The sequence below is a fragment of the Lutjanus erythropterus genome, chromosome 20, assembly GCF_056507025.1.
Source record: "Lutjanus erythropterus isolate fLutEry1 chromosome 20, fLutEry1.hap2, whole genome shotgun sequence".
In the NCBI taxonomy this organism is placed as follows: Eukaryota; Metazoa; Chordata; class Actinopteri; order Lutjaniformes; family Lutjanidae; genus Lutjanus; species Lutjanus erythropterus.
Window position 1 is genome coordinate 13,881,409 of NC_139336.1, and position 25,388 is coordinate 13,906,796.

The following is a 25,388-nucleotide window of genomic DNA, read 5'->3' on the forward strand; positions in this document are numbered from 1 at the left end:
TGAACGAGGGAGGAGCGCGGGAAAATAAGATGACAAGAGAGGAGGAGGAGGCCCAGAGGTCAACATGAGGTCATATGAGGTCAGAGGTCGGACAGGAAGAGCTGTGAGGAGGAAGAAGAGCAGGAGGGGAAAAGGAGGAGGAGGGGGAAGAGGAGCAGGGCGGCTGGGCAGCAGATATGACATGTCATAGGTTCAGAGACAGACTGAAATTAGGACGGAGAGAGACTGTCCTGAGCAGAAGACAAAAGTTCAAGACGGCTAGAACATTGTGACAGTGTCTGCCGTTGATCAAACTTGTGAGATTCTGTCTTGTTCTCAGGGAGAGAAAGACAAAGACAGAAAGAAAGGAGGGATAGAAACAAGGTATGAAGGCCCAGACCACACTATCATCTGTGTACTAGCGCCACTTTTGACTAGTGTATCCATCCCAGACACACACACTCATGTATGCACACACACGGGTGTATGTGTGCACACATTCACACATACATAATCTAAACAATCTCAAACATCCTTAATTGAAAATCAGGAATTAACCATATGTTTGGTGACAGCCTGTTTCGCCTCAAAGGAGTAATATGTAGCAACTGCGCATCAAAAGTGAGTACTGCAGTCCAAATACCAAGTTGGAGCCACAGACTGTATATGAAATAGGTTGACTCCATATTTAATATACAGTCTATGGTTGAAGCGAGTTATTTTTCCCTCACATCCTCCTCCCCAGGAACCTCTGGCAGGCTGCAGGAACACTGCAGGAGTGCAGGATGAGCGCAACATTGTAATTTGACAATAACAATCTACGACGAGTCCTACATAATACATAAGCTGTTTATAACTATCAGTTGTCTGTCAAAATAAAGGAAAGCCCATTACCTTGAAAACAAAAAACACTGCTCTGAAATTACACACTCTGGAGTTTGAGCTATCATAGTGCTCAATTAAATATTTATAAAGATCTACTTCTTCTAAAAGATTGTTAATGATTTGTTACGACTCATACACACAGACACTCATTTGGTGAAAATTCGTCATTAATTTTAACTGTTTCTAACGTGAAACAGGCAAACTAAAGTTATTCAGTTATTCTGGCCCGCACAAGAAATTTTAAAGGACATTGCGGCTGTAGCGCTGTTGTCAGAGAAGTGACTTAGCACGCTTCCTTAATCTCTGATGACATACCACAGTAATTCTGTGATACATTATAGTGAATATATTACAAATTTCACCTTTAAAAATGTTTTTAAATCCTGTCGGTAACAGCATAAGTGAGTTTTCCTCTTTTCTCATATTAAGTAAGGAGAATAAGAACCATCATGTTCAGGGCTCAAGTATGAGGTGTGGAAAACTGTAACTGAAAAATAAAAACAATGATTTGTGCCCCAGTGAGGAATGCACAGAGGCGGTGTTAGTGCATGCTGCATAAGGCTGGGGTTCATGGTGGGAGAATGACACCATTCCTCAGACCTCAAAAACATCATTTGAGATTCATTTTCATCATCATCATCATCATCATGTCATGAGCAGCAAACCACCATGCAGCCCAAGTTTAACTTCAACTTACCCCTTCTGAAAAACGGGGGTCTAATAACTCGTGGCTTGTGCACAAGGCGCGGTGGCCTTGTGTCCGTGACCTCTTGTGGAGCAACAGAGACAAGGTAAAACGGCTGTTACCCAGACTCACAGAGAAGCAGGGCAGGTTTTCAGGGGTGGAAAGTATATAAGAACAGCAGCTCACCTTATTGTGCTGAGGAATTTTGTCTCAGATTTTTAGTGGTGCTGACTAAACCAGCTGCTGTGACCAATACATTTACACAAAAGGGGCATTTGAGTAAATAAATCCTGCAGGGATAATTGTGAAGTAGGTGTAGAATCATGAATTTGATCAACATGGAGAAGGTATTTTTGTTCTTACAGTTTACAGTCTCGTAATATTCAGTGTATAAACAACTGAATTCCTATTCCTTGTATATCTCGGCAAGTATTACCAAGTACACCACAGACTGTACTTGGCAACAGAAGTAACTGATTAACTTACCTTCTAAATTCTGTTTAAGCAAGAAATTTCTCCAAACTTTCCATTTCTGATTGTTACAGACAACTAAACAAGCTTAAAGGGACAGAGCACCCCAAAATCAAAAAAATACATATTTTTTTCTCTTACCAGTAGTGCTATGTTTCTTTGCTGAGTTTTAGAGAGATCGGGTGTAGAGATGTCTGCCTTTTCTCCAATATAATGAAACGAGATGGCACTGGGCTTGTGGTGCTCAAAGTGTCAAAAAATACCTTTGAAAAACTCAACAGCAATGTCTCAGAAATCATGACACAGTTACTGAAGATAAGCCACACACCTTGTTGTGAGCAGTTTCATGTAGGAACTAGATGTGCACAGAGACATCATTATTTCTCTCTGCATCTGCATTCAGATAAAAGACCATAAGTGGTCATGATTTATATCGAAATTCACATTAAACTGGGCAAATGTTTTATTTTTTAAACAAATATTCACTGGCAATGCAATTGTTATGGCTACAAAGAAATAAAACAATTTAATATTAGAGTATAATTAATTCTGAAATATATTGCCACATCCTCATTCTGTACTGTTCACTTCTCTCTCTTTTTATTTTTTCATTTTAATTTTTAAGAAGCCCACCACCACCTCCTCGCCTTTAACTGGGGTAAAAACCTGAAAAATCTGAAACTGAAAAAAAGTGTTATAAATCAAAAGATTCTGTTTTGCACTGGAAATAGAAACTATACAGTAAATATACACAAATATATAAAAAAGGTAATGATCTTGGTGTATTAAATCAGTCATTGATTAAAGGCGATGCAAACTTTTTTTTTTTATCTATGATGAAGTAATCATAGGACTGACATTTTCAGAATAGTAATGAGTGAATAATGAATTCAGATTCAGGTACATCCCTTGGAGGAACTACTTTAAAATAGTTAATACATGAGCGAAGGCAGCTGTCGGCCAATATCTCCACAACATGGAAACTCAAACCAACCCAAACTAGATGGATAAATAGCACTACAGGCCAAAACTTTGATTCTGGGGTGAACTGTCCCTTTAACACCTGTATCTCCATGAATATACTACATATTCATGCTAAATATATACATATATTGTATATGTTATATTTAAACTTTATTTACAATCAAAACTTTCTGCATTTTTGTAACTAATCTTGAATGGGAAAGACTTTCCATTCTTTAATCAAATGGATTCATAACTTAAAATATAAAAAGTGACATGATGTAACCTTGGTGATAAATTTCTTGATGTGTTTATGTAGTCTTACCATTGATGACACTGGGAGACAGCAGAGTGGAGTCACGCTCGCTGAGTCTACAGGCCCCCTCCTCTAAAGAGCCAGGTGCTGGCTGTGGGGCCTGACCCTCCAGAGAGGTCACAATGTCTGCACGATCGATGTTTTTCAGAGCGGTGTAAAGGCTCTCCACTGAGGGGAAAACACATCGACGGAAGGTGGGTTGGACACAAATTGAAAAAAGAGGAACGGAAAAGTATGTGCACAAGGACTGGGAAGTCAGAGCGTCCTACAGACAGAGTCAACAAATGTAATTAATCTAACAATTAAATAATTAAAAAAGTAGATGAATAATCTAATTATATGATACCGGATTCACTTTTGTGAAAAAAACCCTACAGCAATCAATGTGTGACTTAAAGGGATACTTCAGATTACTTGAAGTGGTGTTGTATGAGGTATTTATTGATAGTGGTAATTCACAATTCATTGATAAGGAAACCGTATTACCTAGAGTAGATGCAGGTCAGCACAACCCCAGTTTGATAAAGGAGAGGAGTACCAGTATGGACGCTGCGGACAGGGTCAGCAACAAAATGTCTTTTAGCCACTTATAAATCAATCAATCAATATCAGTTGAAGTGTACGCTATATTTTTACCATTTTACTGTGTAGTCACACAGCCTTCTCTAACATGAAACTGCCCTTATATAATCCAAATATACAGCTTTCCAAAGCAACCAAATTCCACTGGCAAAAACAGCAGTTTTACCTTGAAGAACATGGGAGATGCTGGTCTACTGATGGTTTGATCTGTTAGTTTGTTTGTGTTTTTGTGTGACTTCATTGAATCCAAACTAACACTTTCAACCACAGAAGTCACACAATGATGCAAACAAAACAATATTGAGGCAGCGGTAGACCAGCAACTCCTGTGCTCTACAAGGTAAAATCACTGCTTTTGCTAAAGGAGTCTGGTGGAGAGAGAGAGAGTGATATTTGGCTTATATAACAGCGGTTTCCTGTCAGAAAAGAGTGCCCAATGGCAAAGTAAATCTGTCTAAATATTCTAAATATAGTGTACACTTTAGGTGGATCTTTTATTAAGTGGCTGAAATAATTTTTGTTGCTGACCTTATCCACAGCAGTACACTGCTTAGGCTTTCTGCTTCTCCAAACTGGAGGAGTGCTGACCTCCATCTACTGTAGCTAATACACTGATATTAAGAGCCTCAAACAACACCACTCAAATAATCTTTAAAGCAGTTTGTATGTAGTGATGAATCAATACTACAGTATTTAAGTAGACACAAGGTACTTTGTTATGAACATACAGTGGTGTCTTGACTTACTCTTGGCTCTTTTGCCTTCTCTGCCGGCCCACAGATTGAGGAGAGCAGAGCTTTGGTCTAGCAGGGAGTTGGGATTCTCCACACGGATCCTGTTGATGTCGTCCACACCGAACTGAAGCTCACGTGCCAACTCTGACAAACGGACACGTCAAATTGATAAACAGAAAATGTACAGAAACAGACAGATGCAGTAGACGGATAGCTCCACTGATGTTATGAATGACTAACCTGCCCAGCTTAAACCCAGCTGTTCGGATATGATGTTGATCTTGATCTCAGTCCTCTCCATGGCATTCACTGTGGCTAAGAAGAAAAAGAAAAATGCTACTGTCACCAGGAAAATAAGAGTACATTTATTGAACTAAGGAAATTGTAACTCTGGTTCTAATTAAACAAAGATATAGAGAGTATATCTGAGTCACAATTTATTTGGATAGTCCAGCTGACATTCAGTACTTTGGAGTTAATGTTGGAGCTTAGTGGACAGATAATATCAACTGTGGACTATGCAAATGTGTGTTATTCATAAATACCACAGATAGCTGTTAGACTGTTGGTTTCAATAAATTTTCTGTCCTAGACTTGACTTTGACTTGAGTTGCTATTACAATTATTAATAGCAATACTTACCTTAACAACAGCATTGCTCTGTCGAGGGAAGTAAGCAATACCCACAACATTGTTTTTGTCCAAATAATCTTCAGGGTAAGCACACCATATGGACAGGGGAGGTCAGAATTTGGGGTTCATTCAGGTACTTGTCCCACCAGTCAAAGTAGCATTCAGTAACCAATATAGAAAGACTGAGGTGCAACGTAGCAGCGCTGTGTACTTGATAGACAGAAAAGGCCTTTCTCCTTCAACTGCCACCACCATCATCAACATTTAAACCAACCAGAATGGCCATCTTGACTCTGTTTATTTACCACAGGCCAATCAAAATAAGGACTCCTCTGTCTAGCTCCACTGCGAGGTCCTGCCCATTCCCAGTGCTAAGCTACAGTGCTAATGCTAACAGTATCTGCTGCCATGCCATTGGAAATCGCAGTGGAGACACCAGCGCCATGCAAACCAATCACAGAAGTCATTCAACTGTTGTCATAGCTATCAGGACACTCAAGAAAGAAAAGGCTGATTTGCCATGTGCCACAGAGCCATTTTGGGTCATGTTGGGGACTGCTGCTCAACTTTTGGTCGCACATTTCCTCTAACTGCACTGCAAAGAACTCTGGGGCATAACGTAGAGCAGTGCATTGCATTCAAGGCTCAGTCTGTGTGCCATGCGTGCACGCGAGACATATAGGGGGAAATAGAGAGGGCAGACTGGGAAGCGAAGGGTTGTGGGTAAAAGGGCAGTGCAACATTCAGTGCCCGTCTCCGCTGTGTATAAGTCAGGAGAGGGCTGAGGGTCAGGCAGTGAAGGACTCACCCACACCAGGCTCGTTCAGTGCGCTGTAGCGTTCTCTCAGGGCGAGGGGGGTTAAAGTTCGTCTGCGCTCCTCACTCCCAACAACCTGAGGAATAAATATAAACAAGAAAATAACACTAGAGTTATTCTGTAATTATTGTCTGAAGTGTTATTAATGTGTGTAATTCTTTTTAAGGGTTCAATGATACAAAAAGTGAATTTGTTTTCATTTGGGTGAGTCACCCTAATGACATGGAAGGTGCTGAAGGGGTAAAGCAGTGCTGCATTAAGTTTGTCCATTTACTGGTTCAAGCACAATTTGGATTGTGTGCATATACATTGACACCATGTGTGGGGGCGTGGGGGACTAGCATGAACTGATGAAGCTTCTTGGATGAGAGGCGAAATGTCTTCAAAGACATAAACAAGTCCAGTTGCCTTCGATTTAATCTTTTCTTGAGATTACAATCACCTGCATGAATGAGAACATTCACGGTTGGACAAATGTTGTAACATGGAGGACAGTCAAGAGAAATTGTGTTTATGTTACATCTCGTTTAAAGCCAGTTAAATAAGCAGAGCAGTAGGTTGATGTGGGACATCATGCTGCTTTTTGTGGAACTCGATACTGCAGTGAAAGCTCAGCTGGCTTTGTTGGTACACAAAAGCCCCCTCTGCTGTGTGATCCGTGCCGGTATGTGTGTCTGTTTCTGCCTTATGTAAATGTACTGACAGACATGCCCACGTGGGACACTGACTATTGTAGTTACATTTATATACTTGAGGTTTTCTTCCAAATAAATGCTCTTGAGATGCCTAATCTCAGCCCCAGTCTAACTCTGATAATGAATTAAATGATATTTACTAATTAACCTAAGTTATGGAGCAGGCTGCTCCCCCCACACATAAAGGCCTATACCTCATTTTCATTCCTATTTGGAGCCAATACATCTATTTTTTAAAAAGAAATGTTCATTTGAATAGCCAATAGGGTGAAAAGAGACAAAATCCCTTAGTATTTGTGTAATATCATGATATATCCCACTTCACACATCACACTAAGTAAGATATGACATTACCAAGACACCTTATAGACCAACTTAGAGCAACTGACTTCCTCTTCCGAGAATGCCAGGTAGCCAGACCTCTGTCTTCATTATGCACACGGACATCTAGAGAAACTCAAGCACAAAGGTTTGTGTATGTGTGCTTGTAGGGAAGTTTGTTCTGAGCAAGTCCTTACCTTGACACATGGTGGCATGGTTATGTTAAGGTTACACAGCACATGCTGTGTGTCCTCGTACTTGGTGCACTTCCGCAGAAAGGACAAAAACCCAGTAGCATCCTTGTTACTATCTCTGACCTGAACATAGAGACATTACAGACAGAGAAAAGAAAAGAAAGAGAGACAGAAGAAGGAGAATATAGAGAAAATGGAGGAAAAGGAAGAAACCAGATAGAGGAATGGAGGAGAGATGAGTGAATAAAAGGGGTAAGTGCAGAGAGATGGAGCAAGGAGGAAGTGAAAGAAAGACACAGGGTAGGAGAGAACACATGAGAAAAGAAGAGAGAGAGGAGGAAGAAAAACAGATCAAAACGGGTATTAGATCCCTCCACAATTTCTCGAGCATGTGGCGCAGTACTTGGGACGAGAAGCAGGGGGAAACAGGGATGGAAGCAGTCCACAGGCAAGCGAGAGGTAGAGATTTACCTGCACATTTTACCTGGACGTCTGTCAGACCAGACAGTTACAGAGTGACCGTGAGAGAGAGAAAGAGAGACAGTGAGACAGACACGTACAGACAGGCAAGGCCGCAAGATAGGAAGGCAGGCAAAGAAAGTGAGGGAGTCACAGGACATGCAAACAATTACCCAAGAGAGTCGACAGGTAGATAGGTAAGTTGTTTGTTGCTTGGCTACAGCGTAATGAAAAGATATCAAAGTATTCATCTAGCTGATACTGAACAGTAGTGTGTGTCACACTGACAGACAAAAAGATGGATTACTAAATAAAATGAACAATAAAAATAAAATTTAGAACAAATTACATATATATGAGACAAACATGAGGAAGGCACACACAGTATGAAACCTGTGCAAGAGAGGAGGTTTAAACAACAACAGTAAAATCCAGAAGGAAAAAATGACACCAAGGCTTTGGCTACATTGAACACGTAACGTATGCAGACCATTCGCGGAGTGGATGCGCCGTGTAATATGTGTTCTTAGTGGCTACGTCTGTAGCGCATGTATGGTGTAGGGTTGTGTGAGTCACTGGCAAAGAAGTGATAGGGTGCCTTGTTTTGGAAATGTGTGGGATTGTGTCTTCAGTTTTTGGACCTAGCACAGCGCTCTGGAACTTCAACTTTTACACCAAGTTCTTGTAATAAGGGTAAGTCAACATCTACAAACTACAGAAGGTTATGTAAGGGATAAAGTTACTAAGCAACCGCCAGCTGGTACTGGCAAAATAAATGCTGACAGCGCGATCACCACAACAGAAGTAGAAGCCCTGTTTGATACAAAGTAGCTGATATACAGTATGGCTACTTATCAAAAATAACTTTAAATTGACAAGAAACATTAATTTAAATGAACAATATGTAAATTCTGTCGCTATGGGTCTCTTTTACATTAAAACAATAACAAAAGATGTATTTTGATGACGTGGTGAAGTGACGTGGCATGTATGTTGTTATCTTCACTTTTAAAGATAGAATCAGTAGGATTTGTCTGAGCTGTTTGTAAATGCAACAGAGAGATTTACACTCATTCCCAGACATTCTGGGTTGGGATAGGCATCCTGACTACAGGAAAATTATGAGAAAATATGGGGCAGGGTCTCTGCAGGTGCAGACACCACCTCACACTTCTACTGGGAATTATATTTAAATAAGTCTATACATTGCCTGTGTTGTGTATTATATCTTTAAGCAACCACCATAGCTGATGAAAATCTATGACATGGCACAGATTGAAACCATGTTAATGGATGAGATGATACTTAGGTTTTCTTCATGTTCCCTTTATTTACAAATGTCCCTCCTTACCCTCTGGTTGTATTCCATGTTTTCCATGTTACGTTCCAGAAGTTATAGCAATTACCAAGCAGCAACTAGCAACACATTGTTAGCCTCAATTAATTATGGATTTGGGTTTGAACATTGTTGGAAATATTTGGATACTGTATGTGCACAGCTCAACAAAATACAGAACAAATGTCTACTGTTTTATGGTTTTAGACATTTTAATGCAGAAATGTTGCATATTATAGCTTTAAAGTAAGGCTATGTTTTTAAGTTGTTGCTTTTATGGAAACAAACAAACTAGCAAGCAAACAAACTAGATTTAGAGAATCAATAGAAGGATGAGGAGGTAAGTTTTAGTGCCTCACATCAACCAAGACAGGAGACAAAAAGGTGCTTTTTATCAGGTGATTGCAGAGTAAACAATAAATAACAACAGAATGTGGCACTGTCACATTTCTACTGCTGGATAAATTTTTACCGTTGCATGGTATATACCGTCATATCGCCCAACCGCAGTGGAAGCAACTCCACAGACAGTCTAGATACGTTATGTTCAATGTAGCCAGAGGATAAGAAAAGACAGATATGATCAGAAAGGAGGAGTAATTTTACAGTGATGCATCTGAAACCAGAGGGACACACTTAAAAATAGGGGTACCATTATAAATAAGGAAGGTGTTCAATATTACGCATTCACCCCAAAAAAATTTGATCAAAATAAAATAAAAAAGAATTCGAAAAAATCTGTGGAAAATTGGTCATTTGTGTAGAAAGAATGAACACAATTCAACAACCACAAAGAAGAATGGATTGACAGACATACACATATTGAGAAATGTATCAATATATCAAAAATGATCAATACTAATAAATTTCGTTGATATACCTTTATATTGTATGAATATAAAGTGACATTTTCTTAACCTTAGTATTAGATTTAATATTAGAGTGAAATTACGCCTCTATTCTAGCTTCCCTGTTTTTCGGGTTTAACGTTGTTGGTGTGGTGTTACTGTTGTCCTGAATGAGTGCAGAGAGAACACTGTTATCTACACTCTTACATGCTAACAGTGAGACAAACTGCCTGACAGATATGACAGTGGAAAGCAAACACACAAAAAACACCACATGAACAGGTCGTCTGGGTGATCAGCAGGTGGGCTCAGGAGGGGAAACTGACTAAGTGACGAGAGGATCTCCGACACACTGAATCCAACAACTCAACAGACAAAACCACAGTACAGTATGAATACACAGCGAGTGACAGAAGAGCAGGCATGTGAGCAGTCAGATTGAGACAGACCTTGACAGAGACGGGCAGCCTGTTATCTCTGAAGGCCTGGAAGCTGAAGCTGCGAGGCTGCTGCGTGGCCTTCCTGATAGGCACTAGGTTCCCAGAACACTCCAGGTGCAGCGGCATGCCCTCCATCAGCTGTGGAGAGTTTCAAAAAAAAAAGTTAAAGGTGACAAGATAAATCATAAGAGAGAGAGAAGCTGACAAGAATTTGACCCTTGTAAAACAGCCAGAGTTTGGATTGATATCATAAAACACAAACTCCTACTTCTCTGTGCTGCAGAAAACGCTTTACTTGCAGGATCAGGATCCCAAGATGGGGAGTATTTGGGAGCGATGCCAGCAGTGAAAGGAAGAAATAACTTCTTTTCCTGCACTGCATCATCTAATGCTTTAACTGAGTTGAGTAGCCAAAACTGACACTTTGCTAAGCCCCTCCTCTGAACAGCAACTGTCCAATCATAGATCAGCAGTCATAACTAGGTGCCACAGGCCTATCAAGCTTTACATTTCTTTACATGTTGGGTCTCAGTTTGGAGGGTGGCATCTTTTTTGTAGTCTTTCAAAAACCTAAAACACAAACACTAACCTGTGAGGAATGGATTAAACTTTACCTTAACGTGCTCTAACGTAAGCTGCAAACAATAGCATGTCTGGCAAACTAGCTTACTACCTGCAATAACGTTACCTCCAACTAAACTTGTGTTGGATGCCAGTCCATTTGCCAAACTCACGGCTTATTCCTAGGGGTTAAAATGAGATTTGTTTTGTGGGGGCTTGAGGAGGAGGATATGGGTTGGTACACAATTTGAGTGGGCTGATGATGATGCATTCCTCCCTGGCTTGCTCTCGTAAATCTAAGCCGGATTAGTTTAGCTTTTATCCCATTTTTTTTCCTAGGGTGATCATGGTTGGGCTGGTCTGGCTAGGTGACTGGATGTCTGAAGGTCTGCTGCACTTAATCTAAGCCCTGTGCTTCCTTCTCCAGACGCCCAATCAATGCTGGGATGTAGGTGTAGCTTCAGTTTTTTTTAGCATTAATGCTATATGATGTGTAGGATTTATGGATATTTAGAATATGGCAGGATTTAAATATTATGTGAATCAGTATGTTTAGATTAGTGAATAATCACCTGAAAATAAGAATCGTTATGCTTTCATTACCTCAGAATGAGCTGTTTAACCCAACAGATTGTGTGGCTACTGTGTTGTGCAGAAAAATGGCTCTAGATAGAGCTGCAGGTTTCATAGCCACTGTAGGTTCTCTGACAAGCTTGGAAGAGAGGAGGAAGCTGAGGTTTAATCTGCTCGCTCGTCTAGCACATCGCTAGATGCCACTGAATCCTACAAGCTGGTTCTTTAAGTAACTTTACTATGAACCTTTTACAGTGTTCTCATTTTAAAATGAGTCCACTGGAGACAGACTTCTCGGCTGACTCAAAGAGTTTAAGCATTAACATGAGCTTACATTAGCTAGCTACACTTACGAAATCTGCTAGCAAGAGTCATAATTTTAGCTGACAAAGTCCATGGACCACGGTTTCTGTTAGAAATGCGAAGTTGCCTTTTTTCCTTCTGTGTGGAATCAAAGACCTGATGTTCCAAAAATTATTAACAATTTCATTGTTAAATCTGCTATCATTACCACTGTAAACTGCTTGTGTGCAGTTCAAGAATGGGAAGCTTGACAGACGTAGCAGTGGTCACTAAGGAATGGAGGGTCTTAGCAAAGAGTCAATTGAATTCATATGATAAAAATCATTTTTACAGTAATGGGAAAATTGTTTGCACTGTCTGGGAACTATGTTTGAGGATGCCATGAGCTCTACTGCCTCCCATAACACCTTTCAGTTTTTGTGATCTTGGCAATGCTTTCCCTGCCCTTGTGCTGACCTCAATGTCTCGACTGCGGGCCACTTCAGTGAAGTTTTCATGCAGCTCCAACGTTTTGTCCATCTTGTCATCTGTCATGCAGTAACAACGCAAGCGTCCCTCGCGTGCCTCATTCATTTTTGCAAAAATGACAAACTTGGCCATATACGGAACAGACATCAGTTCCCGGTACAGCAGATTTGCAAAGGTCACCGCCTCTGCTGTGCGTGGACAGTCTGCCAGCCAGAATCTGGATAAGACAGAAGAAGAAAAACGAGCAGGTTGAAAGTGACAGGTAGAAACTTGATTAATATTCAGAGGTGTGCAAGAGGGTGGGGAGGGAAAGCTGACTCACCTTGCAGAAACATTGGTGGTAAAGTTGGCACAGTTGTTGGCGTACATCAGCTTGGTGGTTCCAGTGATGTCCTCCCACTGAGCTGGTGCTGTGCCACCTGACACACAACAACCACACTGTGTCATTCATGCCCTGATAACCAAGGTAACACATGCCTACAAACTACAGCTGAGACCAAGTCATTGTTTAGCAAGTCACAAGTAAGTCTCAAGTCCTAAGTCAAGACAGATAAGTCCTGAGTCCTAAACTTTGAGTTTCAAGTCCTAAACAAGTCATAATATAACAATGAATTTCCAGTGTCATTCATTTACAATGGAACTTAGAGAGTTTAGTGTTAATTGCTGTTAATTAATTGTTGTTTTTCACCTTTGCTACATATACTTTCTTCAGCACATTTTATTATGTTGCAAATACATCCAGAAATTCACAACAATACAAAAAGTTGTTACTTAAACAGAGAAAGTTGTCAGTCTTCTTGTCCTTTTGATTAATTTAAAAAATGAATCCTACCAATGACACTACAGAGGAGGCGCAGGCTGGTGGTATCACCCTCCCCAGCATCCCGAGGACTCTCCCTCCAGGATGGTGGAAGAGGAATGCGCAACCCAATTGGACGGTGGAATTTGCGTCGACGTGGCTCGATGGTGACCACTGGGCTGAAGGTCGCCTGATTACCAAGCTGCCGAGTCAGCAGTTCATCAGGGATGGGCTGTGCCTGACAGGAGAGTGGTCAGGGAAAAAAGTATTAAAAAAGAGGACATCAGAGAAGATAGTTTAAAGGATATGGAGTTCAAGAAGGCTGGGCACATTAAATATGTAAATCATAAACTAAAACACAAACACGATATAAAAGCAGAAGTAAGTGTAGGTGAGCTAGAAGGAAAGTTAATAGGCAGGAAATAGAAATAAGGGAAGGATAAAACAGAGCAACAAATGTGCAATAGACTGAAACATCAAACTCACAGCCATACTCACACATGCAACCAATTCATATTTCACAATTGACCCAACTCAGATCAGTGCATCAGCTCGGTCAGTGTGGCGCACAACTTAAATCAGGGAACTGAGGATTGATGAATGGCTGGATAAAAGGAAAACATAAACAGAGCAGCATAAGGCAAAGCAAAATCTCATGCAGTTTCCTGAAATAGCATCAGTGCTTTGACAAATCAGTGCTTTGACGAGACAATGTAAACAATGTACACTGAAGTGACCAAAAAAAAAAAGAAAGAAAGAAAAAAAAACTGAAATGTAGAACGTATAATCCGTCGTAATCATCCTGTCGTGAAAAACAAAACCAAGCAGAGGTGTTGTGTGACAAGGAGTAGTCAGCATGAGCGTTTGCCAAGTTCCCATATGTGTGTCTGCGGAGGTCTGGATGAGTGACAGTCAGACACACATTTGCCAAAAGCTCCAGTTTGGCAGGACAGACACCATGTGTTGCACATGCTGATTTAGAAATGGTGCAGTATGGAATGCAGGCTGAGATACTCCTCAGGTCTTGTCACTTCTTTTTATGCAGGCTGATGTAAACTTTATGTCATGCAGTATCTTAAAGGCCCTGAAAACCTTTTTTCTCAATCAGCGATTTCTCTATCAGCACCGGGTTGCAACATGACCTCACAAATTTCTATTAAAGTTAGAACAGTTTTGGTTAAAACTGTAACTATTTTGGTTATTTCGCATGACACCCTTCTGTATTTCCGTTTCTGTCTGGTTTGACATAAGTGGGAGTCTGGTGATGTCCAGTACTTCCATGCACCAAAATCTACAGTTGCTCTGTGCATGGAGCATGCAGGTTGAAAATTAACTGTGGTTTTATGTTGGGAAATAATAACTTATACCAGCAGAGAGTAAGAAAAATATGATTAAGCTATGAATAGAGAAAAAGTCTGCTAGCCTATCAGCAAATATTGCATTGTTGTCGAGTGATATAATCAATCAATATAATCCAGTATCATGACGAAATATGTATTTTCCATCCATACCTATAAAATAACCTGTATCTACATGTGATAGGTAGAGGTTAATGTTTCACATTGTATAGGAACATACCAATGATTTTTTTTTAAATATTTTAGCTGTTTAGTACAACTATATATATTTAAAACTACTGCTGACCAGGTGCTAAGGAATGTCATAGCACTTTTAAATTCTTCATATTTTCATCATACCTTTAAGGTAGTTGTTCATTTTGTTGACGGATAAATGAACTAAAATAAATGTATGCTGGAATTAAAAGGTGAGTAAGTAGCATTTGCCCGAGCTGTTCATAAATGCATCAGGATGTCAAATACCAATGTTCTGGGTTGATGAAACATCCCGAGAGAAAAAATGAGGGAAACAAGGAAATAAAAGCAGAGAAAAGGGTCTCTGCAGCCACCACCACACAGCCTCAGAGGGTCATAAGTGATAACTGAAAGGGATTATACATTATACATTGTTTTTTGGGGGAAAATGTTGCAGATTGTAGCTTTAAATAAATGGAAACTAACTGCATGATGTGTAAAGGGGGAAAATTACATCAATTATTGTATGCCACATGTACACAATTCGCAGTAAATAGTGAAAAACCATGCAAAATTGATAGAGGCTTATGAACTTCCTTCAAACATGAAGATTTACAATAATAAGACAAAGCATCTGTCTGCAGTCAACAGTACAGAGTACACTTTCACTCTCAGTGACTAATGTGCGACTTACATATTTAGACTCATTTGTCAGAACATCAACTTTTGCATGTGAAATCTGTCAAATCTTGACTCAAAGAGACCAAATGCAGGACAAACAAACACCACAGGTAAACATGTTGGCACAGACCACTGAGTCACAGACTGAGAGTCAGCTGTTTTGTAATTCAAACATCTGTCCCCTGTAATTTCGGAAAAGCACCAGATTGTCTCCGTCGTAAGAACTAAAAAACAAACACCCAAGCAATTATGAAAGATCTGCATATCTCATGTTTTTCAAGTATACAATTCCCTCTCCTCTTCATCATTCCTGCTCATTTTTTATCTCTCTCCTTCTATCGTATTTTAGCTCTAATCTTCAACTCTTCTCCTTACCTGCAGTCCCAGTCGCACTCTCTTGGTGACAGCCGTCTCGGGGAAGATGGCCTCAACATGGGGCACCAGCTTACTGGTCAGCCGGCCGCCCTCTGGACCAATCAGGTCGCTCTCCTGCTGGATGCGGGACACCACGGCAAAGTAGAGCGGGAAGTCGGTGGAGATGAGCCGACGAATTCTCTTCTTCTCCAGCTCGTCTTGACTCTCCAAGTCTAGAAACAGGAACGAAGGAATAGGAGGAAAGTTTTTGTATTTTATTACATGCGTTCAGTGAGACAAAGTGTTTTTTTAGTGTTGGTGCTTAGACAACCTTCCTGTAAAAGGTATCTCACCCTGCACCCTTCTTCTGCACCTCTGGGGTCATAAATCGAGATTAAGAACCGTGCAGTGTCTCATGAACAGTCATTCATTACAATCACACTAACCTTCATCCATGCCATTCAAAATAGTTTCCAGCACTTCATCACCATAGCGATTACGATGTTCTTTCCAGACTGAACCATTTTCACTGCGGAGGACAACAAGCTCTCGGTCGCCTCGGCCCAGTGAGGCAAAGTGGGGAATTTCTACTATTACAGGGCTATGGGAAAAAAACAAAACAATAAAAGCTGCATTAAAATCTGGTGTCAAAACAGGTTTTAGGCTTGTATTATTCAACACACCAAGTATTCTGGATTAGCTTGAAATAAGAAAATAAATTACAAAATGGGGTTGAGAATATAAAAATAGATTTTGTAGCCTTGTTAGAAAAAAAGAGAGACAATATCCAATTCTGTTCTGATCCTATTTTGTTGCTAGGACTATACCAAAACTCAGCATCACCCTGACATATACAAGCTTATTTATATCCACTAGATGGCATAATAGTCATTTGCTTGAAATTTATTTTCAAATGACACAAGATACAGAGCATTATCCTCATTATCTTGCACAAATACAGTGCAAGTCATTCTTATGATATACCAGCTTTTTATTTCAGACATTTTTAAAAGGTTATATTTTTGGGCTTTTGCCTTTATTGGACAGGGACAGCTGAAGAACAGATGGGAAAGGGGGTAGAGAGGCAGAGGATGACACACAGCAAAGGGTCACAGGTGGGAGTCAAGCCAGCGGCGGCTGCAGAGGTCTCTCAGGCTCCGTACATGGGGGACATGCTCTACCAACTGACATACTTGTTTTAGACTTTTTAACCCCTTATCAACCAACCAACTTATAAGGGAAAAAAATAATGAGGAGGAAGAATTTTTAAAATACTGCATTTCAAGAATAAAGTGGCAACTGTATTTCTACCTTACTCTAAAGATTCCAACTTTATTTTCAAACTGCAAAAAAGAAAAAAAAGATCTTTCTCCTCTTTATGTTGTCTTAATCCCACTCCTGCATGCTCTCACTGGATTTCTGACCATTACCACCCACTCCTGCAATGTGTGCTCCACTACCGCCTGCTCTAAACACTCCCACACAAAAATGGCGTTCCATTGATTTTGTGTCTTCTTCTGTCCTGCTAGGACACAGCTGGTACCTCTCTTCAAACTAGAGGAGCCAGATTTGTGTTTCTTCTGCACATTTGTCACAATTAACAAAGTCAATTCTTTTCTATCATTGTCAGTAATAATAATAATAATAATAATTAGAAGAAATTTATTTGTATTGTGCTTTTCTCAGACTTGAATCACAAAGTGCTTTACACAACATTAAATTTAATACAAAAGAGAAGATAACTGATACTGGCCCAAATATCAGACATACTTTACTCTTATACTGTAAAAATCTTCCTTTCATCTTCATTTGACTCCATCTTCTGATTCGTTAGCTAAGATCTGGGATCTGCAGTTTATTATTTGACTGCACGCCCCACCTGCAGCAAAGTTAAAACTGCCCACACCCACAAGATTTGCGTTATGTAACGGGCACTGACTCTAATAGTTTGACTTTATTCTTGCCATTTGTAATTTATTCTCAGTATTTCAACTTTACTCTCTTGTAAGTGTAAATGTAAAATGAAAAAAACAAAATCTTCCTCTTCTCATTTTTTGCCCTCATGCCTGGCCCTAGAGCTTTTCTGTAGATAAATATTTTTGCATGAACGTATTTTAAAGCTGGTCAAATACAGTAAGTAAAACAAGTCCAAAGCTGACTCACCCAAGGAACTGCATACTCGACGGCCCTAGGGAGATGATACGACTTGCTAACCCCTCCCCCTCCACCAGTGGAGGAGGTGTGGTCAGTTTCTGAGGTTTGACCAGACGGCAGGTAATGCGTGTTGGGGCGGTGCAGGTCCGAGGAGGGATAATAACTCGCAAGCCGTGATGTCTGCTGCCTCGCATGGAGCCTCCTCGGGCGTCCACCATGAAGCTCACCAGGAAGCTGAGAGTCAAACAGGGACACAATAATTAAATGAAAAGGTTCAGATGACTGTTTATTAATCATCTTTTAACTTTATGTGATCCTGATCAAGAAGCACTTAGTGTTAAATAACACAGGCACAGCCAACACTGGGCTTTCCTCACTGCTGAATGAGACAGAAAAGCAGTTGCGGTTCATTCAATAGTGTTTTAAATTGATCTGGTTTCTGTCCGAGTGATTCATTGAGGAGACACCATTTTACTATGAGGGTGCCCTTTTCATTTGATGGTCTCAATGTGGCAGGGGAGGAGAGGCCATCTGGAACGGCCACTAAGTGTAGAAAGAATGACATAAAAAAAAAGAAGAGCCCCATGCTGCTTGATTTTGCATTAGACAGATGTCTGTGTATGTGTGTGTGGCAGGGTGACTCGTTCCCCTTAACACCTTCACTTTATATTCTCCTTTTTAAAAGCTGACTCACTGTGCTGTGCATAAATTATGACTAGGCAGACTTCATACATTAACATTTTCTAACATTATGAAGCTTAAATACTTTAATTACAGTCAGTTTAAGCGTGAACTTTACAGTTTAAACAAAATGTAAATCCTCGAGCAACCTACATGTATCATCCCCTTTACACTATCAATTCTGAGTTAAATTTAATTGAAAACAGTGATATACAGTAGCTGTGGATTTTTTACACACTTGCCAGTACAGTAGGAAGTGGGGTGGTGGGTGGAGCATTTCTGGTGCAGTCTTGGCCACTTCTGACATCATTGATGTTTTGGTGTCAGGTGCGTCATAACATCAGTGATTATAACAGATGAGGGATGATTCAGCAAAGTGCATCGTTCTCAGTTGTGGAGTTGGTGAACACACCTTTTCCCCTTTACATTAGTTTGTTTCTATGAATTTAAACTTTTACTAACAAAGCAATTATTATTTTATCAAAACAATTTAAATGAGACCCCTGCCTTGCACACACACCATACAAACCAGTCTAAATCCAGTGTTTCTTGGCTGATTTTCACATATTTTCCCCTTTATTCCATCTCCACTGCCCTTATATATGTTCTGTACTTTTAATACATACAATACATTGAAATACTAGTGATCTGCACAAGTCTGCCAAAACCACCTCTTTAAAATATGCCTGACAAGCAGAATCAATCCATAACATAATTTAATAAAAATAGAATGTGACAAAAAGGAGGATTAACATGCAGCTGACCCAGTGTGAATGGGACTGGCCACAGGGCTGACATTGTCTGAAGTCTCTGTAGCCGGACTGCTCGGTATAAGAGAGTCTTCGTCATACTCCTTTGGCAGGGGGACGGGAGTGTGCTGAGGTCAAAAAGGGGGGAAAAAGGACAGGCAGTGAAAAACTGAGAGGCAGTAAAATAGCCATGACTGACAAGATTAAGATTACTGTAAGAGACAGACAAAAGCAGCAGGGTATGACAGAGAAGAGATAGGCAGAGAAAAGGAGGGAGAAGGGACGAGGTGATAACAAAAATACAGCAAAATGAAAGAAGTGAGTGAAAATGATGGACAGAAAAAAACAGAGTAAACCAGACAGAGAGGAGACAATTTAATAGAAAAGAGGAGAGAAAATCAGAAACCAAAGGAAGAGATAAAAATAAATGTCAGACTACTTTAGAATATTCTAACTTTCACAAATTAATATCCGGTCTGTCTTTAACTGGATGAAAACAAATGCTTTACAAATGTGATACACTCTCTAATTGTTGTGAGTTAAGCCCACCTGATCCAGTAGTACGGTCTCTGGAGACACACAGGGGATCCTGGGAATAGCAGGAGAATATGGCCTATAGGAGAGTAAGTGTATGTATGTGAATCATGTAAGACAACAAACTATTGACTATTATTCTCTAACTGCACAATGTAGTGTGAAATATATCCATTTTAAGAGCTGCATGTCTGTTTACCTACTGTCAGCTCTACAGTAGTGGTGTAACTCCAGCCTTAGTGATCACCTTAAGACTGCCTTTTCATCCACAAGTTTACTTCACTTTTCACAGTTATCTTTGTGCATATTGTTAATAGTATTCAATGTTCTTTTGTTTTTGATCATTTTGATTATCACGCCAGTGTTTTAGATAACCATGAGCAACGTTAGCTAACAACTCAGTGTAGCAGCAAAGTTAGTAACTAAGGTGTTTGGTGCTACACTGAGTGACTAGCTAACATCGCTAACAGTTAAGTAAAACACTAAGGTAATTATCAATATAAACACTCTTTACAAAAACGAAACTGTAGATACTATTAATAATATGTACAAACCTAACTGTAAAAATAAAGTTCATTACTTAAGGATGGGAAGGATAAGAAGCACTGTAATGTGATCATCAATAAGGTTGGAGGCGTAACGTTACTGCAAAGTTGACAGGAAGTGAACAGACTTGCAGTTTGTGTGTGTGTATATATATGTATATATATATATATATATATATATATATATATATATATATATATATATGTATATATATATATGTACACACATAATATATACATATATAGATAGAGATAGATAATAATTAATATTATAATAATTTAGGACAGAGATACTGTAAATGACGTATGTAAAATGGATTTGGGTAGGTCATTGAATGGATTATGTTTGGTATTCTTGATAATAAATGAAAACCAGGACAAAAGTCTGAGTACACAATTACTTACGTAGTACCCATGCCACCCTCAAAGTCTCTCAGGGTTTTCTTTGGGGAGAGGAAGTCATCATCCTGGTCCTTGAAGTCATCAAGCTTCAAATAGCGTGCGCCATCCATCCCGAGCAACTCATCTCCTGTTGGCAAAATGAAGAGGTAAGAAAGGCAGAAAGAAGAGCATGGAGGAAAAACGAAAACTGGCAAGGAACAGGTTTGCACATAAAGAATTAAGAGAGAAAAGACGAGACCAGGGGAAAACAGGGCAAAATGATGCTGATCTCTCAAGTTCTTCCACTCAGTTGTAAAGTGTTAAGTTTCTTAAATCAAAAAAAGAAATCTGCCAATGGAGTTCACCTTTTTCCACCAATGCATTTTGACTTTTTTCCCTTTTTTTTGTGAGTGACAGTATCTTGAACTGTGGTTGACGTCTCCACTCAAATCAAAATACTGTCACTGGTTCAATTCTCGATAGATGAAAGCAGTAATCATTACATCACCATCCTTCCCATCCCTTCGCCTTGATGAAACCACAAAAAAAAATGGCCACAAAGCAATCTGAAATATTTCATTCTAAGCAATGGAGTCAAACCAACAACAACCAGAGCTGATGGAAACCAAAGGAGTGAAAGAAGAGGATTGGTAAGACAGTGAATAACACAGTTCAGGACACTGCATGGACGGCAAACTGCAAGGCACCTGGTGACAGCTTTTTTAGTGAGCATGCCCATTAAAGATGAAATCACATGTGGTGATGGTTGTTTCTGTGTAGGAGAAAATACCTCAATTATTAAGGAAGAATGATATTGAAATAATAATCAGAACAACAATAGTAAAGTATAAACCACAAAACAGAGCTGGTTACAGACAATTAAACATTCATTAGTACATACAAGCTGCACAGGTAAACAAAAAATGTTAAAGAAGAAAAAGCAATACAATTAAACAAGTATAACAAGAACAAAACGGATTAAAAATGGAGCTTGCATGTAAAACTGCTGTAAAAATTAGACTGATTTGATTTAATTCTGAATTTCTTTAAAGCAGAGAGACAACTGCATAAACAGAAACTGTGCGTGCTGTTTGCACGAGAGTGTCACAGCTGGGGCACAGCGTGTGTGTAATCAGCTTATTGATCAATTAGGCAGTAAATGGTAGGAGCACTCATTTTCAAAATGGCTGGATTTGGAAGGGAGCCGTTTGTCTCTTAAATACTGGAGTTCTTTCAATAATGAGTCCACGAACAGATGTGCATTGAACGCTGGTAAAAGGAAAAAATGTCGTGACTACATGCTGATGAAAAACAGACACATTTTTTTTTTAAATAAATCTCTGAGCGAGAGAGAGAGAGCGGAGGAGAGAATAAAGATGAGAAGATAAAGATAGAGAAGAGAAAACAGGGCTGGAGTTAAGAGTAGAGTCAGAGGAACTGATTAGAAAAGACAATTAGTGACACACAGAGAAAATGAGAAAGTGCAATTGCAATGAAGGCACAAGTTCACTAGCACCCGGACCGGACAAGCCAGAGATACAGACACAATCCTACCTAAGGTTAGCTGGGCAACCCCTACAAAACAAATGGAAAAGGGTGTTATAAACAATCATATACTTATTCAAATTCATGGTGGTACTTTGATGTGGCAGTGTACCTCTCATACAGTCTTCTTCTATCAGAATAACAAATCAGAGCTGAAAATTAATTATCAAAGCTGTACAGTTGATGTGTTTAACATAATTGGAAAGCCTACCTTCATCCTCTGAAACATCCAAGATCTCATCGACTGTCTCCGGAAAACTCATCCGATGCTTCTCTGTGGTGATCTGTGAAGAGCAGTAGAAGGTTGCAAGACAGAGATATATCAGACGCAGAGGAAAGAGTGCAATGGAAAGCTAAGAAAGGAGAATAGATGGAAAATGCTAAATTATTTTGCAAGCAGGTGAGGGAGCTGAACCTGATCGAGACAAGACAATCATTTGATTGAACTCCTGAATCATGGTGTGTCAAGGCTACTTCTTTGCGTATTGGTGTAACCATGTGAACCATGCATGATGTGTTGCTCACCGCGGAGACCGACTCCTCGGTAACCAGTTTCAGCACATCAATGACAGAGATGTAACCCAGCCGCTTAGCAATACCCAGGGGAGATGTCCCATTCTATACAGGGAAAGATGAGAAACATCATGCAAAATATTTCCATAGATTTTTAAATAAAATAAAAAGCATTTCATTCTTTCTATAGAAAAAATTCTATAAAAAGAAGGCCTGATATTTTGCCAGATTATATCATAATGTGATAAAACTTTTAATTGTCAGAATACTGGCACAAAGCACAAAGTGAATAAGCATATTGAACATTAAATCAAAATGCAAACTAGATGGTATGCATTTTCTGAGGAAAATGCGTGTGAGAGCAGGAAGCTTTTAGCTGCTGTTGCTGCATCTCCCAGCTGCCGCTATGCCAGCTGCTGCAGTGTGTGCCAGTACATAATGTTTGTAGACAAAAGCCTAAGATCTTAAAAAACATCAAAGTTACACAAAACCTGAACAAAAGCAGTATTGTCCTTAAATTTTATTTTGAAACAACAACCTCACCCTGAGTTTCCAGTTAAAATACAGTGACTGGTGGGGGCTTTTATTTTTTGAAAAACAAGCCTCATCCTCTCTAGACTCTGAGTTTTTTATTTTGAAAATCTAGGTCCACATTTAGTTTCCTCTTAACATGAAGTGACTACTGCGTGCTTTTTTGGGGTGAAGCCTGGCTCATAATTACCTTCCTGTTATGATAAGGTTACCATCTTGGGATTTTATTTTGAAAATCATGAATAACACTCTGTGTGTGTGTGTGTGTGTGTGTGTGTGTGTGTGTGTGTGTGTGTGTGTGTATCAGTAATGTATCTATGTGCTACATATATATAGGATGTACAGTAAGTACATGTGTCTGTACAGTATGTACAGTATATAAGTACAGTATGTATATACACTGTATGTACTGTAAAGAGTTACAATAATAGTAGTAGTGTGTTATTTGAATGGTTTCTGTCACTGAAAATATGCAGATGTAGTTAGCTGCTGAAAAATGTATGGAAGAAAAATAATAAAGAACAAGATTGATTGCAACATTAATTGTATGAGAGTTTAGTATCTTATTTCAGAACATGTGACATGTAAAATATTGACCATTGCCCTACAAAAAAAAATGAAAATACAGAATACATGTTTGGTGTTATTACAGTTACAGTATGGTGAGGTGACTTCTTTCCCTGTATATAGTACAGTTTCATCAGTACACAGGGATGAATGGCCACTGGAGACAAGGGGGATGTGTGTATGTATCATAGATTAGAATTTCCTTGGTTAGTTCATACTTTTTACAATCACCACAGAGAAGTATTTGAATTCTAGAAATGAAACACATTAAATTTCTATGGGACCTACCAGAGATGACGCTCTTGAAGGCAACAGAGTACAGTGATATTTCAGCACACTTTATTGATCTTGATGTGGCTAACAATGGACATTGTATCAAATCTGTCTGATCATGGTGTTTATACCGATTGAACTGGGCCCTGTGCATTTTTCTAGTACACGGACAGATGTTTCATGAATTGTGTATTTTATTGGTTTTTATTAAATTATGTCCATCACGCCCTTTGAACCATGTTAGCAGTTATCATCTCAGAGGGATGCCTTCAAAGAGTTTGCTAACTGTGTTATGTTTTTACATTAATCCATGGGCACATGCTCATTTTTCCCGAGAGGAATCAGTGAGCAGGTACAGAGGGAATGCTCAGTGTTGGGAGGGAGATTATAACAGGATGAAGTATTCCTAAAGGTGTCTCACCGAAGTAATCTCATTGGGCTGGGCTCCGTGTTTCAGCAACAGGGTGACAATATCGGTATGACCCTGCTGAGCTGCCTGGTGCAGAGGGGTGTAGCCCATCTGGAGGAAAAAGAGGGAGGATGGTCAGACAAAGGAAGACACAGAGAAAGCAACATTTCCATCTATGATTTTGGCACCTAATGCTAATTACCGGAGGTGCCAATTTGACCAGGTTGAACAGAGTTTTGATGAAGCTTCATGGTACTAACACCGAGCATCAAATAAATAAACAAAAACAAACAGCGAGTCATCAGACCCAATTGCAGTCATATAGTCATACCCTTGTCTTGCTATTCACATGGGCTTGCTGCTGCAGAAGAAACTTCACCATCTTGATGTTGCCATAGTGACAGGCCACATGAAGGGGTGTGTAGCCCATCTGGGACAAAGAGAGAGACAACACTGTTGGCTGTTGTTCAGTAGATTCATTAATCCTTCTTACAGACAGTGTGGATCTTATGTAAACTCTTCCTAACATGAGCGTGCATAATTGTAAAACGGCATCTAACGTTTAAGAAGCTGATAAATGATTATCTATTCATTGAAAAAGAAGATGTATCACCTACTTTTATAAAATACATTTTCATGGTGTCTTATTAGATATTTGATTGATAGATTTATATACATTAATGTCTTAAACACTGATGAGATAGTGTGACAGGACTACATGCTGTGCATTAAAGTGGTTACAAGGAACTTGCATGTTGTGTTGGTTTTGGAGACCCCTGTGGACAAAAGTAGTAGAGTTTCATACCACAACCACAAACCACACTGATCCACTGATAATGTTTTTTTTTTATTGAAAAAAATCCAGAATATAAGAAAT

General features: G+C 39.5%; 1 protein-coding gene across 7 annotated transcripts in view; it reads right to left on the bottom strand.

The window, feature by feature from the left end:
* ank1b (ankyrin 1, erythrocytic b) overlaps positions 1-25,388 on the bottom strand; it is a 95,275-nt gene that overhangs the window by 11,391 nt on the left and 58,496 nt on the right. For 3 of the 7 annotated variants that reach the window (XM_084745432.1, XM_084745433.1, XM_084745434.1), the window contains exons 19-39: positions 24,843-24,941; positions 24,524-24,622; positions 22,744-22,836; positions 22,430-22,502; positions 22,228-22,248; positions 20,698-20,821; positions 19,763-19,826; positions 19,229-19,341; positions 17,793-18,017; positions 16,076-16,230; positions 15,651-15,862; positions 13,096-13,300; positions 12,586-12,682; positions 12,252-12,480; positions 10,368-10,496; positions 7,279-7,398; positions 6,057-6,141; positions 4,856-4,930; positions 4,628-4,759; positions 3,309-3,467; positions 1,562-1,633 (exon numbers count right to left, since the gene is read on the bottom strand). In XM_084745432.1, coding sequence (XP_084601558.1) covers positions 1,562-1,633; positions 3,309-3,467; positions 4,628-4,759; positions 4,856-4,930; positions 6,057-6,141; positions 7,279-7,398; positions 10,368-10,496; positions 12,252-12,480; positions 12,586-12,682; positions 13,096-13,300; positions 15,651-15,862; positions 16,076-16,230; positions 17,793-18,017; positions 19,229-19,341; positions 19,763-19,826; positions 20,698-20,821; positions 22,228-22,248; positions 22,430-22,502; positions 22,744-22,836; positions 24,524-24,622; positions 24,843-24,941 — 2,581 coding nt within the window. The remainder of the gene's footprint in view (positions 1-1,561; positions 1,634-3,308; positions 3,468-4,627; positions 4,760-4,855; positions 4,931-6,056; positions 6,142-7,278; positions 7,399-10,367; positions 10,497-12,251; positions 12,481-12,585; positions 12,683-13,095; positions 13,301-15,650; positions 15,863-16,075; positions 16,231-17,792; positions 18,018-19,228; positions 19,342-19,762; positions 19,827-20,697; positions 20,822-22,227; positions 22,249-22,429; positions 22,503-22,743; positions 22,837-24,523; positions 24,623-24,842; positions 24,942-25,388) is intronic. The other 4 variants (XM_084745437.1, XM_084745436.1, XM_084745439.1 and 1 more) reach the window with 3 other exon arrangements.